Source organism: Hypanus sabinus, chromosome 21, assembly GCF_030144855.1.
Source record: "Hypanus sabinus isolate sHypSab1 chromosome 21, sHypSab1.hap1, whole genome shotgun sequence".
Taxonomy (NCBI): domain Eukaryota; kingdom Metazoa; phylum Chordata; class Chondrichthyes; order Myliobatiformes; family Dasyatidae; genus Hypanus; species Hypanus sabinus.
In genome coordinates, this window is record NC_082726.1 from 27,363,008 (window position 1) to 27,375,218 (window position 12,211).

The window sequence follows — 12,211 nt, forward strand, 5'->3', positions numbered from 1 at the left end:
TCATTCTTGCATGCAGCAATCTAGCCCAGCATTTTGTATGTTTCAAATGAAATTGGGAAATGCTATTTAAAGGTTGCTGTGTACCTTTTGATATGTGCCTCAAAAGGATTAATGTTTTCTGAACATGACACATGGTAAATTTACATGAACCAAGCTGTAGGATAATCCAGACTAAAACATCTGGTCAGAAAAGAAACAACATACACTGAGGAAGATAGCATTTATTGATGTCTGCTGCAAACATACAACATTTAAACAGAATTCTACTGCTATAAATCATAGCATGTTGCACTGAGAAACCAGGCCTAATATCAGACACTGATTCAGGGAGGATTTAAACGGTTTAAATCTGGAACTAAAAATACTTAACTGACGTATAACTAATAGTGCATTATTGAACACTTAATTTTAACCAAAATATAAATAAAGGGTTGTATGGGTATGACACACTTACAGTGTACTGACAAGCATATAGTCCTACATCAGGCAGTCAAGTGCTGCACAGCAGAGCAATCAGGTGCAGAACACATTACAAGGGTTGCATTCGCTTTAATTTGCCTAAGTGATGATGCTCTGCAGTATACAAAGCTATGGCTGCCTAGAGGGAGGTGATACTGCAGTAGACATCAGATATCCAGTCCTAACCATGCTCAGGAAACTTGCAGTACACGCATGGTGTTGGTGGATCCAGACCCTGGGCGCCAGCCAGTCAATACAATCACTAGGTCACACGGCTTGAAGAAACCACGAGCCTTGCCTGAAAGTCAAATTGATCAATTAATTATGCAGCCTTGTTTAAAGCACACCTTGTCTTGACTCTTAAAAATAATTCATGCACCTATGCTACCACACCCACCCACGGTATTACAAGAAAATAAGTTTCTAGACTTAACCTACCAACTTCCATTGCAAAATTCACTCTGTGATCAACATCGTCCGACCAGACAGCATCAGCTGGTGGTTTAAAGAGGACTGGAAAAACACCCCGGTAAAGATGGGCCTGCCGTGCAGTCTGAGGTTCACGAGTTACAGCGAGGATAGGAGCTCGCGGGCGGTATCTGGACACCAGGTGTGCAGACCTAAACAGAAACAAGGTTAGGAACCAATAGGCAACTAGGTATGATCATACAAGTTTCATATCAATTCCACTCAGTTTTACTTTAAAACTTCAGCCTAACTTGTGCTATAGACAAAAGCCAAGTTATTTTTAATACTTTCCCAGACAGCAACTAAAAAATGGGAAAAGGAGGCCGAAACAAGCCAGTCAATGGCATCAGGGTCTCAACTACTTTTAAACTATGGTCTGTAGATCATTGTTGCTGCCAAGCAGAAAAATAGTTCAGAGTTTTGTCAAGGCAGATTTCCTGCATTGGCTGAATTCTGAATATTCTGTTAATCAGCTGAATAAATTGCAGGAGATACAGAACTAAAAATCTTGGACTCACCATTACATGACAGAGTTGGGGTCTGCTTATGCAAGCTATCTGACTGAACTTAGCAATACCACTCAATCAACCTGCAGAGGAAGGTAATTACTTCATTCAAGACATGGGCATTCCATGTTGAATTTATCAGTAAATAGCATCAATTTAAAACAATTACAAAAATAGCCAATAGCATCTAGTTAAAATTTCCTCCATGTCACATGAAATGGGATTTCATTAGATTTTATACAATAGGCATTTTGCCCACTTTTAATTTAAATGTACAACTAGCACCCAGTACAAACAAACCTTAGTTTAAGCCCCTCTTGATAACTCAAGGATGTTGACAATTTAAGGGTAACAAAACTACAACCAGTACAGCAAATTGCAACTAGTTCAAAGTATGGTCTCATTCTATACAGTATAATTCCAAATTGTTACATAGATTAAGCAAAAAGCGTTCTTCCTGCTGAAACTCAGTCAAGAATCCGTAAGGGTGAGGCAATTTATTTTCTCACAATATTCTTTTCCAACTTAGTCTCCCTTTCCAACTGCAAGTCATACAAGATACAGCTGTTAGAAACTAGCACACAATCTAGACCAACAATACACCCACATTTAGAAATTTTTCCAACATTTTTCAGCACAGATTTGGAATCCACAATAACCCAACTGCTAAATAGGCCTTCAGCCTCACCCCCACCACGCCAAATAAGTTACAATATTCAAACAATTCAAAGAACACTTTCAGAGGCTGAAAATTCAAATTTTCCAATAACCACATGCCACTAGCCAAATGGATGAAGATAATTCTTACAATGTTATGGAATCAAAAACCCATATGCAGTCAGTTATTATTTGCCTGTTAATGTGACAGCAGGCTAGCAGTTCAGGGGAACCCAATATGGTGAAAAGAGCAGCTAGATTTTGTATTGTCAGCTCTGCCACTAGACCAAACAGCCACTGAAAACGTTAGGTCAAAGAAACCAACTTTGTTTCAGAATGCCAAGAGAAAGTGCGTGACATGCACTCAGCAACAGTGTTGACCACCATTATGTCAGTCCACAAAATCTTAGATGCTACCAATGTTTACAGAATCCAAAGCACAATAGTATCTGGCACTGCAACATTTGCTTCCATGGGCCACATGTATAGCAAAGTCATAGATATATAAACAAAGAATGAAATGAAATCCAAAGAATAAAGCCATTCAAAAAGCACAAAGCAGATAAAACAGGCACCTTGGAAAATACTAGATGGACAATTAAGGTAGCTAGAAAAAAATATTAGCAGACAAGCAAAGGAAGAATGAAGACTGGGTATCAAGAAAAAAACACTATGGATCATTTCTCAAATAAAGATGCTAAAGCAGAAGCATAACAGGGTTATTTATCTGCAGGATAAAAGATAATGTATAGGCCCAAAATCCAGGGAGAAACAGCAATCCATGTATACGATTTAAAAGAATAGGGGCAAATCAAAGAGGAACTTATTAACCCCTTTATAAAGGCAGAAGTTCAGAATGGATAATATGATAAACTTTAAGAGCTGATGAAGTTCCTAAAAGAGCAAAATCAGATTTGCATAAAGTTCATTTTGAATTACTTAGTCCTGACTTTCAGGAGGCTGATGACAAAAAAAAACACAAAAAGGTACTAATTATTGTTATCAATGTACCACAGAGCTGAGGGGCCGAAGGGTGCAGGGTAGCCCCCTCCTTTGTGAGAATCGCAAGATCACTATTGAGTCAGTCCTGTAGACCCAGGAAATGAGAGAAAGACATGCAGAATTCACAAAGATCGGAATGTGACCTGGCCTCCGGCTATCCTCCCGGGACTTGAGTATTGCATCCTGTATGATGCATCGAAGCCCCAGGCAATGAACCGAGGGGGAGGTTGGTGGAGAGATTGCATCATCCCAACCTGATTGACATCTGAGACCCTGTGAGTCAGCATAAAAAGAGGGTCTGTGGGAACAGCCCCTCAGACGCACCAGAAGAAACGCCAGCGATCCCGTAATAGCCAAAGCCGGTGGGAAGGCCACTTGCGTCCAGTTCCGTTTGCCCCAGAATCGGTGTGCCTTTACCACGGAAGAATGGTTTTTAGCTGACAACGGGGAAATCAACTCCCAACGACTCTCGAAGGATTGACATCATAAAAGGACTGGGCAAGTTTTAACCCGTCTTTCTCTCAAACCAAAACGCTGCGAACTAAAAGTGACTTTTATATTTCCATCGGACATTATTCCCTAGACAACGATAGAGCTATTTCTTATTGGTTATTATTATACCCGCGCTTTTAGATTTAGTATTGACGACGTATACTATCTGTATGTTTGCATTGATATTATTTTGTGTATTTTTATCAATAAGTACTGTTAAAAATAGTACCATCAGACTTCAATGGACCTCTCTATCTTTGCTGGTAAGTGACCCAGTAACGGGGTACGTAACAACTTGGGGTTCTCGTCTCGGGATTTGATACAAACCCGATTCACTGGCCCTCCAATTTGGTAAGTCCAAACTTGGATCTGATTACGGGGGTAGCTAGAAGGGAAACCAGCGAAGATGGACGTGGGTGAATTTATAGAAAACCTGACTCTGGAGGCGCTAGAGGCGGCCACCAAATCAGACTTAATAAATTTGGCGAAGAGGTTAAACCTCGCAGAGGTGAGGTTGTCAATGAAAAAGCGGGAGGTGCGAAGGGCAATAACTCAGTATTATATTGGGAAGAATGTGTTTGCAGCTGAGGTATTGGAAAATATCCCTCAAAAGGTACCAGCTAGTGGTACAGCTCAATTAGAGTTGGAGAAATTAAGGTTGGAACATGCAATTAAAGTAAAGCAGCTGAGGGGGAGAGGGGGAGAGGGGGAGAGGGGGAGAGGGGGAGAGGGGGAGAGGGGGAGAGGGGGAGAGGGGGAGAGGGGGAGAGGGGGAGAGGGGGAGAGGGGGAGAGGGGGAGAGGGGGAGAGGGGGAGAGGGGGAGAGGGGGAGAGGGGGAGAGGGGGAGAGGGGGAGAGGGGGAGAGGGGGAGAGGGGGAGAGGGGGAGAGGGGGAGAGGGGGAGAGGGGGAGAGGGGGAGAGGGGGAGAGGGGGAGAGGGGGAGAGGGGGAGAGGGGGAGAGGGGGAGAGGGGGAGAGGGGGAGAGGGGGAGAGGGGGAGAGGGGGAGAGGGGGAGAGGGGGAGAGGGGGAGAGGGGGAGAGGGGGAGAGGGGGAGAGGGGGAGAGGGGGAGAGGGGGAGAGGGGGAGAGGGGGAGAGGGGGAGAGGGGGAGAGGGGGAGAGGGGGAGAGGGGGAGAGGGGGAGAGAGCATGCGCTCCAGCTAAAGGAGTTAGAGGTGAAACGGGAGCAGGAAAGAGCTGAGAAACAAAGAGAGCATGAAATTCAGTTTAAACAACTGGAAGCAGCTGAAAAAGAGAAGGAAAGGGCCGAGAAGGAGAGGGAGGCAGAGAAACAGAGGCAACATGATTTGGAGATGGAGAAGTTACGGCAAGAGCCACGAGTTCAGGGGTCAGACCGAGAGGAGCGGTTTAACGTTAGTCAGTTGAGGTTAGTACCTCCGTTCGAGGAGACAGATGTTGATAGTCATTTCTTGCTTTTTGAAAAGGTGGCAGTGAATCAGAAGTGGCCCAGAGATCAGTGGGTGGCACTGTTACAAAGTGTGTTAAAAGGGAAGGCACAGCGGGCATATACGGCATTGTCCATGGAGGAGGAAGAGGAGGAGAGTTATGAAAAAGTAAAGGCATTCTCCGGAGTTATTAGTACCTGAAGCATATAGACAAAAGTTCAGAAATTTAAAGAAAAGGTGGAATCAGATGTATATCGAGTTTGCCTATGAGAAGGGTGTGCTCTTGGACCGTTGGTGTGCAGCAGAGATAGTGGAAGAGGATTACTGGCCTCTCAGGGAGTTAATTCTGATTGAGGAATTTAAAGGTTGTGTTTCGGAGGCTATCCGGATGTATTTGAATGAGAAGCTGAATAAGTCCATCTCAGAATTTGCTAGGTTCACAGATGAATATGCCCTAACCCACAAGACAAAAGTTTTCCTCGAATAAAAGTTCCCAGAGAGACTGTGGGAACGATCGAGAAAGCCCATCAGCTGAGGCAGAGGTCCCACCAGGAGCTAGTGGTATGGTTGAGGGGGAAAAAGACCAGGCGGCCAGAGATTTTCAGGCTTGACCTGTTTTAATTGTGGAAAGGGGGGGCATATTGCATCTAAGTGCTTTGCTCCGAGGAAAGAGACAGGAAAAGGGAAAGCAGCAGTCCCTATCGGATGTGCCGTGGTAAGAGAGCCAAGGGTAGACAGAGTACGAGAAGGGTCTGAGACTTGTATGTCAAACGGAACCGTGTCTGTGAGGGAGGGAGACACCCCAGTTCCAGTATGGATCTGGAGAGACACGGGGGCTGAGCTATCATTGATAGTAAGGTACTAGATTTTGGTCGCAAGACGGGAATGGTGGCTGTGAAAGGAATAGGCAAAGGGACGGAAATGGTGCCCTTGCATAGGGTCATTATGAATTGTGAGCTAGTCTCTGGACCAGTTGAAATGGGGGTGCAATCAGAATTCCTGAGAACTGACGCGGATGTCCTTCTGGGTAATGATTTAGCCGGTGGCAAGGTTTGGGCAGCAATGACGCTGACAAAACAGCCTGTGAGTGTTGAGGCTCTGCCCCTAGATTCCCAGATCTATCCCGCATGCACGGTCACTCGCAGCATGTCAAGAAAGGCAGCTGAGACAGAGAGCAGTTTAAATCAAGCCAGTATCGATTTGACCGAGATGTTCTTACCGACCCTGTACCATGAGGGTTTAAGAGGGTGGTAAAACGAAGAGCAGTAAAGTGAAAGAGAGTAAGGGAGAGGAGGTAGACCTTCCCTTAGCGAGGAGAAAAGTTCTAGAGGCAGGAAATAAAGATGAGAAACAGATAGAGCTGTTAAAAGGTCCCAAGTTGGACATGGATGATCTGTCTGGTTTGGCAGAACTGTTTGAAGAAGTTGAAAATTCTAAAGGTGTTCCCGACAATGAAATGAGGGCAGTCCTAGATGAAAAGGGTGCCCTTACCTTGAAGAAGTCTGCTGAGTTGGCAGATGAGGTTGTTTCAGCCCGCGGGGTTGAGTTTACTCCGGAAGGGAGTTGCCCAGAGAGCAGCTGGGAGAATCAGGGAAATTTAGAATTTGGACCGGGTACGGGTATTGAAAGCCTAGAAGAGGCAAATGTCCCATTGGAGTGTGTCCAAGATGTGGCTGCACATAGTACTGAACCTAGTAATGGAGCTCAGAAACAGTCTGAGGTATTTGATTCAGTTGAAAAGGAAGGCAGTCCTTGTGGGTCAGATAGACTTGGTTCAGTGAAGAAAGGGTTAACCTTGGTAACAGTGGGAAGTGAGAGTTCCCAGGTGGTTGTGCTCAAAGGTGTGTTAAAAGTTAATGCGGAGATCAAAAGTGGGGAGATGAATATTATTATTGAAGGAAACGGGAAATATGTAGTTCCCAAATTGATTGAAGAAAATTTAAAGGCTGGATTGATATCAAAGGCAGCAACCAGGCTCCAGTCATTTCAACGGTGTGGCACCACAAAGCCTGCGGACCACTTACAGGTTGAGCTGGAGGATGATGGGGGGGGGGGGCAAAGAATTCGAACTGAAAACTAATAGCCTGAAAGGTCCTGAAGAGAAAGCTAACAACTTGCGTAAAATTAAAGAATTGGGTGGAAATTCAGAAGATGGTCTAAGTTGGGACAGTGTTGATAAAATAACTCCAATGGAAGAAGCGGGCGAAAGCCTATTTCGCCAGGGTACCCAAGCTCCCCACTTGGGAATTAACCAGAAAAGAGGCAAGGGTTAATGGGGACGCCATTTTTAAATAGCAAAAGCTGGTTTTACAGGATTTCGACAAAGCTTGTGAATAATAAAGACAACCCCATGGAAGTCTGCCTGTTAAGTTTGAAAGCAACAGAAAGATTTGCATGAACTTTTGTAGTATACATGTAAGCTAAGATCGCAACTCTTTAGCTTTTGTTTGCTGAAGGAAAGAAATAAAAATAGGTGGTTATTAAATTGAAGTCTGATGCTACAAGACTTTAGTAAGGTACAAAATGTTAAGATATTAAAGGAAGTGACACTAATTGTTAACTGTTTAGATGCCGAATTGTGTGCATAACTGTATTACTCTGTTCAAAAAAAAACTTTTGTATTGTGTTAGATTCTAAAATCCTGTAAGAGTCTACTACTTCGTTTTCACCGCTGGTGAAAACGCTTTGAAGAAAGGGGGTGTTATGAATGTACCACAGAGCTGAGGGGCCAAAGGGTGCAGGGTAGCCCCCTCCTTTGTGAGAATCTCAAGATCACTATTGAGTCAGTCCTGTAGACCCAGGAAATGAGAGAAAGATATGCAGAATTCACAAAGATCGGAATGTGACCTGGCCTCCGAAAGGCGGACCCATTGATACCGGCTATCGTCTTGTGAAGCCGGGACTTGTGTATTGCATCCTGTATGATGCATCGAAGCCCCAGGCAATGAACCGAGGGGGAGGTTGGTGGAGAGATTGCATCATCCCAACCTGATTGACATCTGAGACCCTGTGAGTCAGCATAAAAAGAGGGTCTGTGGGAACAGCCCCTCAGACGCACCAGAAGAAACGCCAGCGATCCCGTAATAGCCAAAGCCGGTGGGAAGGCCACTTGCGTCCAATTCCGTTTGCCCCGGAATTGGTGTGCCTTTACCACAGAAGAATGTTTTTTAGCTAACAACGGGGAAATCAACTCCCAACGACTCTCAAAGGACTGACATCATAAAAGGACTGGGCAAGTTTTAACCCGTCTTTTTCTCAAACCAAAACGCTGCAGCTTGAATGAACTAAAAGTGACTTTTATATTTCCATCAGACAATACATTATCCCCTAGACAACGATAGAGCTATTTCTTATTGGTTATTATTATACCCGCGCTTTTAGATTTAGTATTGACGACGTATACTATTTGTATGTTTGCATCGATATTATTTTGTGTATTTTTATCAATAAGTACTGTTAAAAATAGTACCATCAGACTTCAACAGACCTCTCTATCTTTGCTGGTAAGTGACCCAGTTACAGCGTATGTAACACTATAAAGTTAAAATTGGGGAGAAAGGAAATTGGCTAGAAAGCCAGAAAAAGCAAGAGTCTGGTAAATAGAATATTGTAGCGGTCTGAGACAACCAACCTGAACACAGACTGAAGTCTTGTTGAAATTTGCATATATCAGCAAATTAGGATAGTTATTAAGAGCAACACCAAAACAGAAAAAGCAAAATTGGCTTCAAAGTGAGAAGATAAATTGAGATGGTGCCCATTTCATGTAGAGGAAGAACAATCTTCAGAAGCCATGGAACTTGAGGGATAGTTCAGAAAAGAAACTTAGAATAACATAGCAGAGTGCAAAGAACTGGTCAACGTACAAGGTAATTGTTGTAAGGAACCAAATTACACCAAGTGCAATATGGAGTTCTGGACAATAAACAATGACTGGGGTTCTCTTTAGATTTACTCAAAAATACATCTATTGTATCAAGACCAATTTACCTAGTCTATACTGGCTCATAGAAAAGCTAGTGTCATTCCTCTCAACCGTGCCCCTGCAATTCATTATTTTATGGCCATGAGGTCCCTCCTACTCAACAAGGAGCATTTATCCTCCAGCACACCTTTGGGATGAAATGAAAAACAGCATCTGTCAGAGTATGGACAAACTCTACATGGACTTCAGAGGTTAGGGCCAAAGCTTATATCTGAAGCCCAGCAATAACATTTACTGTCACTGCACCATATTAGTGCTCATGAGAGTAAATACCAATTCCTAACTTGTGTAAAATCTTGAAGGATGTACAAATACGAAGTGATAATGAAAATAAAGTAGAAGTTCCTTTATAGTGGAAGGTGAAACAACTGACATGGAGTGGATTCTACAGTGATTACTAGAGTATTTGGGGCAAGACAGAATGTATAAAAGCAGGGGCAAGCTGAAATTAGGTATATGGAAAAGACTTGATTATAAATAAATGGGATAACATGTCAAAAATGTCTGATGCCACTTGTGATTTTTATGGAACTTGTTCATTGTTTCAAAATTGATCTAAATGCATTGCATATTACACATTTACATAATGAGAAGGAAAGCAAGATGAGAATGTTTATAGAAATGTCATTACTTTTTAAAAACTCTTCTAGTTTTCTATACAATGAGTTTATTCACAAAAATAAATGGGAAAATAAGGCAACTTATTTAGTGGGTGGATTGAGGAAGGACACAGGTTAGAGAACATTTCTAAAAAGTACACCTCTTAGACCAACCACGTGGAGTCACATAGCCTACAGCTCACACCCCACCATTACAAAGCCTTGCAACTTGGTTGCATGTCCATCAATGTCACTGATCTACAGAGGGCCAACCTTCATTAACCAATTAACCTCCTTAGATTTAAAAATATCCTAAAACTGGTTGTTGAGCATTAGATCCAGGCTTCATGTTACAAAGGGCAGCAACTGAAAATGACTCCCAAATTTGCTCATGTGCTAAGGCAGCTTTGACCAGAGGAAAAAGTTGATATCGTTTATGCCAGAATACTCAAATGAGTGGGGTCATGCTCAGATTAGCTACATGCCAGTCTCAAATGTCATGTGCATAACAGTACATACATGGTACTGAATACTCTGAGAGAAGGTCTTGCACCAATTTTAACAGATATTGCACATAGGCACTGCATAAAAGCCAGATTGACATTAAGTTGGTCAGCTCTTTGCACTCTACAAGCAGAAAGGACAACCAGTTGATGGGACAAAAATAGGCTTGCAAAATGTCAACAGTTCAGGGACAAGCAATGGAATCATTCCTACCTTCCAGACTTAGTCAGCACTATCACAGCTGCAGCACAGCACTTGAAAGATGCCTCCACAGCACCAATGGCTGCCACATCAGATGGATCGTGAGAAAGAGGTGACAAGCGACGCAGCTCTTCAAATAGCTGCCTGTGGTACATGGCTGCTTCAGCCTCTCGAGCAATCTGCAGATGCCATACAGAACAGCACCAGGGAAGGGAACAGTCCGGTCAGTTACCACTTCTGCCATGTCAATCCTAACATCACCCTGAGCAGCTCATCAGACTACTTTCACCTACCTTCCAAGCCTAACTCAGCCAAAATTGATGTGCACCAATTGTTGGACATGGTGAAGATAACCTAATAATATGTTGAGCATATAATATCTGAATGTATGAAGATAATTTTGTACAGTCAACCTATATGGCATCATTTCTCCCATGCCAGTTGGAATAGCTTCAAACTTGTTTGGCTGGCCAACCACCTGCAAGGAGAAATGGTTAACTCATCCTGCACAGAATTATTCATTTACTACTCTACCTGCCAGATTTGGTCAGGACTATAATACCAGCAGCAAGGCATTTAAAAGAGGCCTGCACAGCACCAATGGCAGCAGTCTCCGTTGTGTCTACCGTGGGAAGTGCTAGATGAGCGATCTCCGAATACAATTGTCGATGATACATTGCAGCCTCTGCCTCACGAGCTATCTGTGGGCCACAAAATAAGACAGGAACAGAAAGATGCAAGAGTGTATCAGGTTACACGCAATATTAGTGAAAGCAAGATTTAGGTAGTCGTGCAATAATTGCAATGCAAAATTGTTTAGTAGAATGAAATCAAAGTCTACTGTTACTTGATTAAGGGAAGGATAGTTTCCTAATTTTTAATGTTAAGTTGATTTCAAATATTGGAAACTAATTCACTATTGGAACTTTCAATTAACAAAGATGTTCCAAGTTTTATAGATCAAAACTGCAAAATTTTTTAAACAATGGTCCTAGTCTACTGCATGCAAATTGCACAACTGTATTTAAAATAGACTAGCGCTCTGAGCCAGGCAAGTGAGAAATACATGCAAATTTAGTGCTCTGTTGCAAAATTAAACTTTAAGCAATTTAAGATGGAAACCACCATTGTGCAACAAATAACAGGGTCTTTGCAAAATTAAAATGAGAGGCAGGGTGTAAGCTTAGGGAAGAAAAAGCAGAAAGAAAGATAGCCCATCTTCCAAGTGTTGTTGACACCTCTCACTGATGCTTGTTCTCCCTGGGGAGGAACTGTCATCTTGTATCAAGGCATTTGTAAACAAAGGAACTTTGATCTTGTGCAATAGATTTCAAACCAATTTTTCTCTCAATCTTTCTTACCCAAATTGTAATGAAGTGCAATATTGGGTTTGGGGTGGGGTGGAAGCAGAGAAACTGAAAATAGAGCATGTTTTCTTTCACACTAGCAGAGGTGCACAAACATTTCCAATGAAAAAAAGTATACAAACATAGACTCCATATGGGTAAATATGTTTCAGATTCAAGCAGGCAGACTTTACAGCATGCAAGTGGTTCAAGTATTAAGCTGTATATGTTACACCATTTTTATCAAGCTAGTTATATAGGGTAAAAGATTTCAGTTCAGATTCAGGTAGAGGCCATGGTTCTAAAGAGAATTTGGGTATTTTTCCTTACATGGCTGAACAAATGCAAGACCAAAATCCATTTTCAAGATCAGAAATTTTCATGCATTTAGGACATAGCATTTTCTTTAAATCTGGAAATCAATCATTGTAAAATGCATCCTTTTCCAATTAATTTGCACTGCTACATAGTCGTAGCACCATATCTATTCCATTTACTAGAAAACTCAAAGCAGCAATTTTAAATTTATACTTTTCTCCAATCCTTGACATCTGGACCCCAACTCAACCAGCTTTATTGCTCTTCT

The 12,211-nt window shown here is 42.4% G+C and overlaps 1 protein-coding gene across 2 annotated transcripts in view; it reads right to left on the reverse strand.

The window, feature by feature from the left end:
- Window positions 1–203: 203 nt before the first annotated feature.
- pkma (pyruvate kinase M1/2a) overlaps window positions 204–12,211 on the reverse strand; it is a 42,360-nt gene continuing 30,352 nt past the window's right edge. Inside the window, exons 9-11 of one of the 2 annotated variants that reach the window (XM_059946190.1) lie at window positions 10,292–10,458; window positions 898–1,079; window positions 204–757 (exon numbers count right to left, since the gene is read on the reverse strand). In XM_059946190.1, the coding sequence (XP_059802173.1) occupies window positions 651–757; window positions 898–1,079; window positions 10,292–10,458 (456 nt within the window). In that variant the 3' untranslated portion in view covers window positions 204–650. Of the gene's footprint in view, window positions 758–897; window positions 1,080–10,291; window positions 10,459–10,813; window positions 10,981–12,211 lie in introns of both variants that reach the window. The other variant, XM_059946191.1, reaches the window with a different exon arrangement.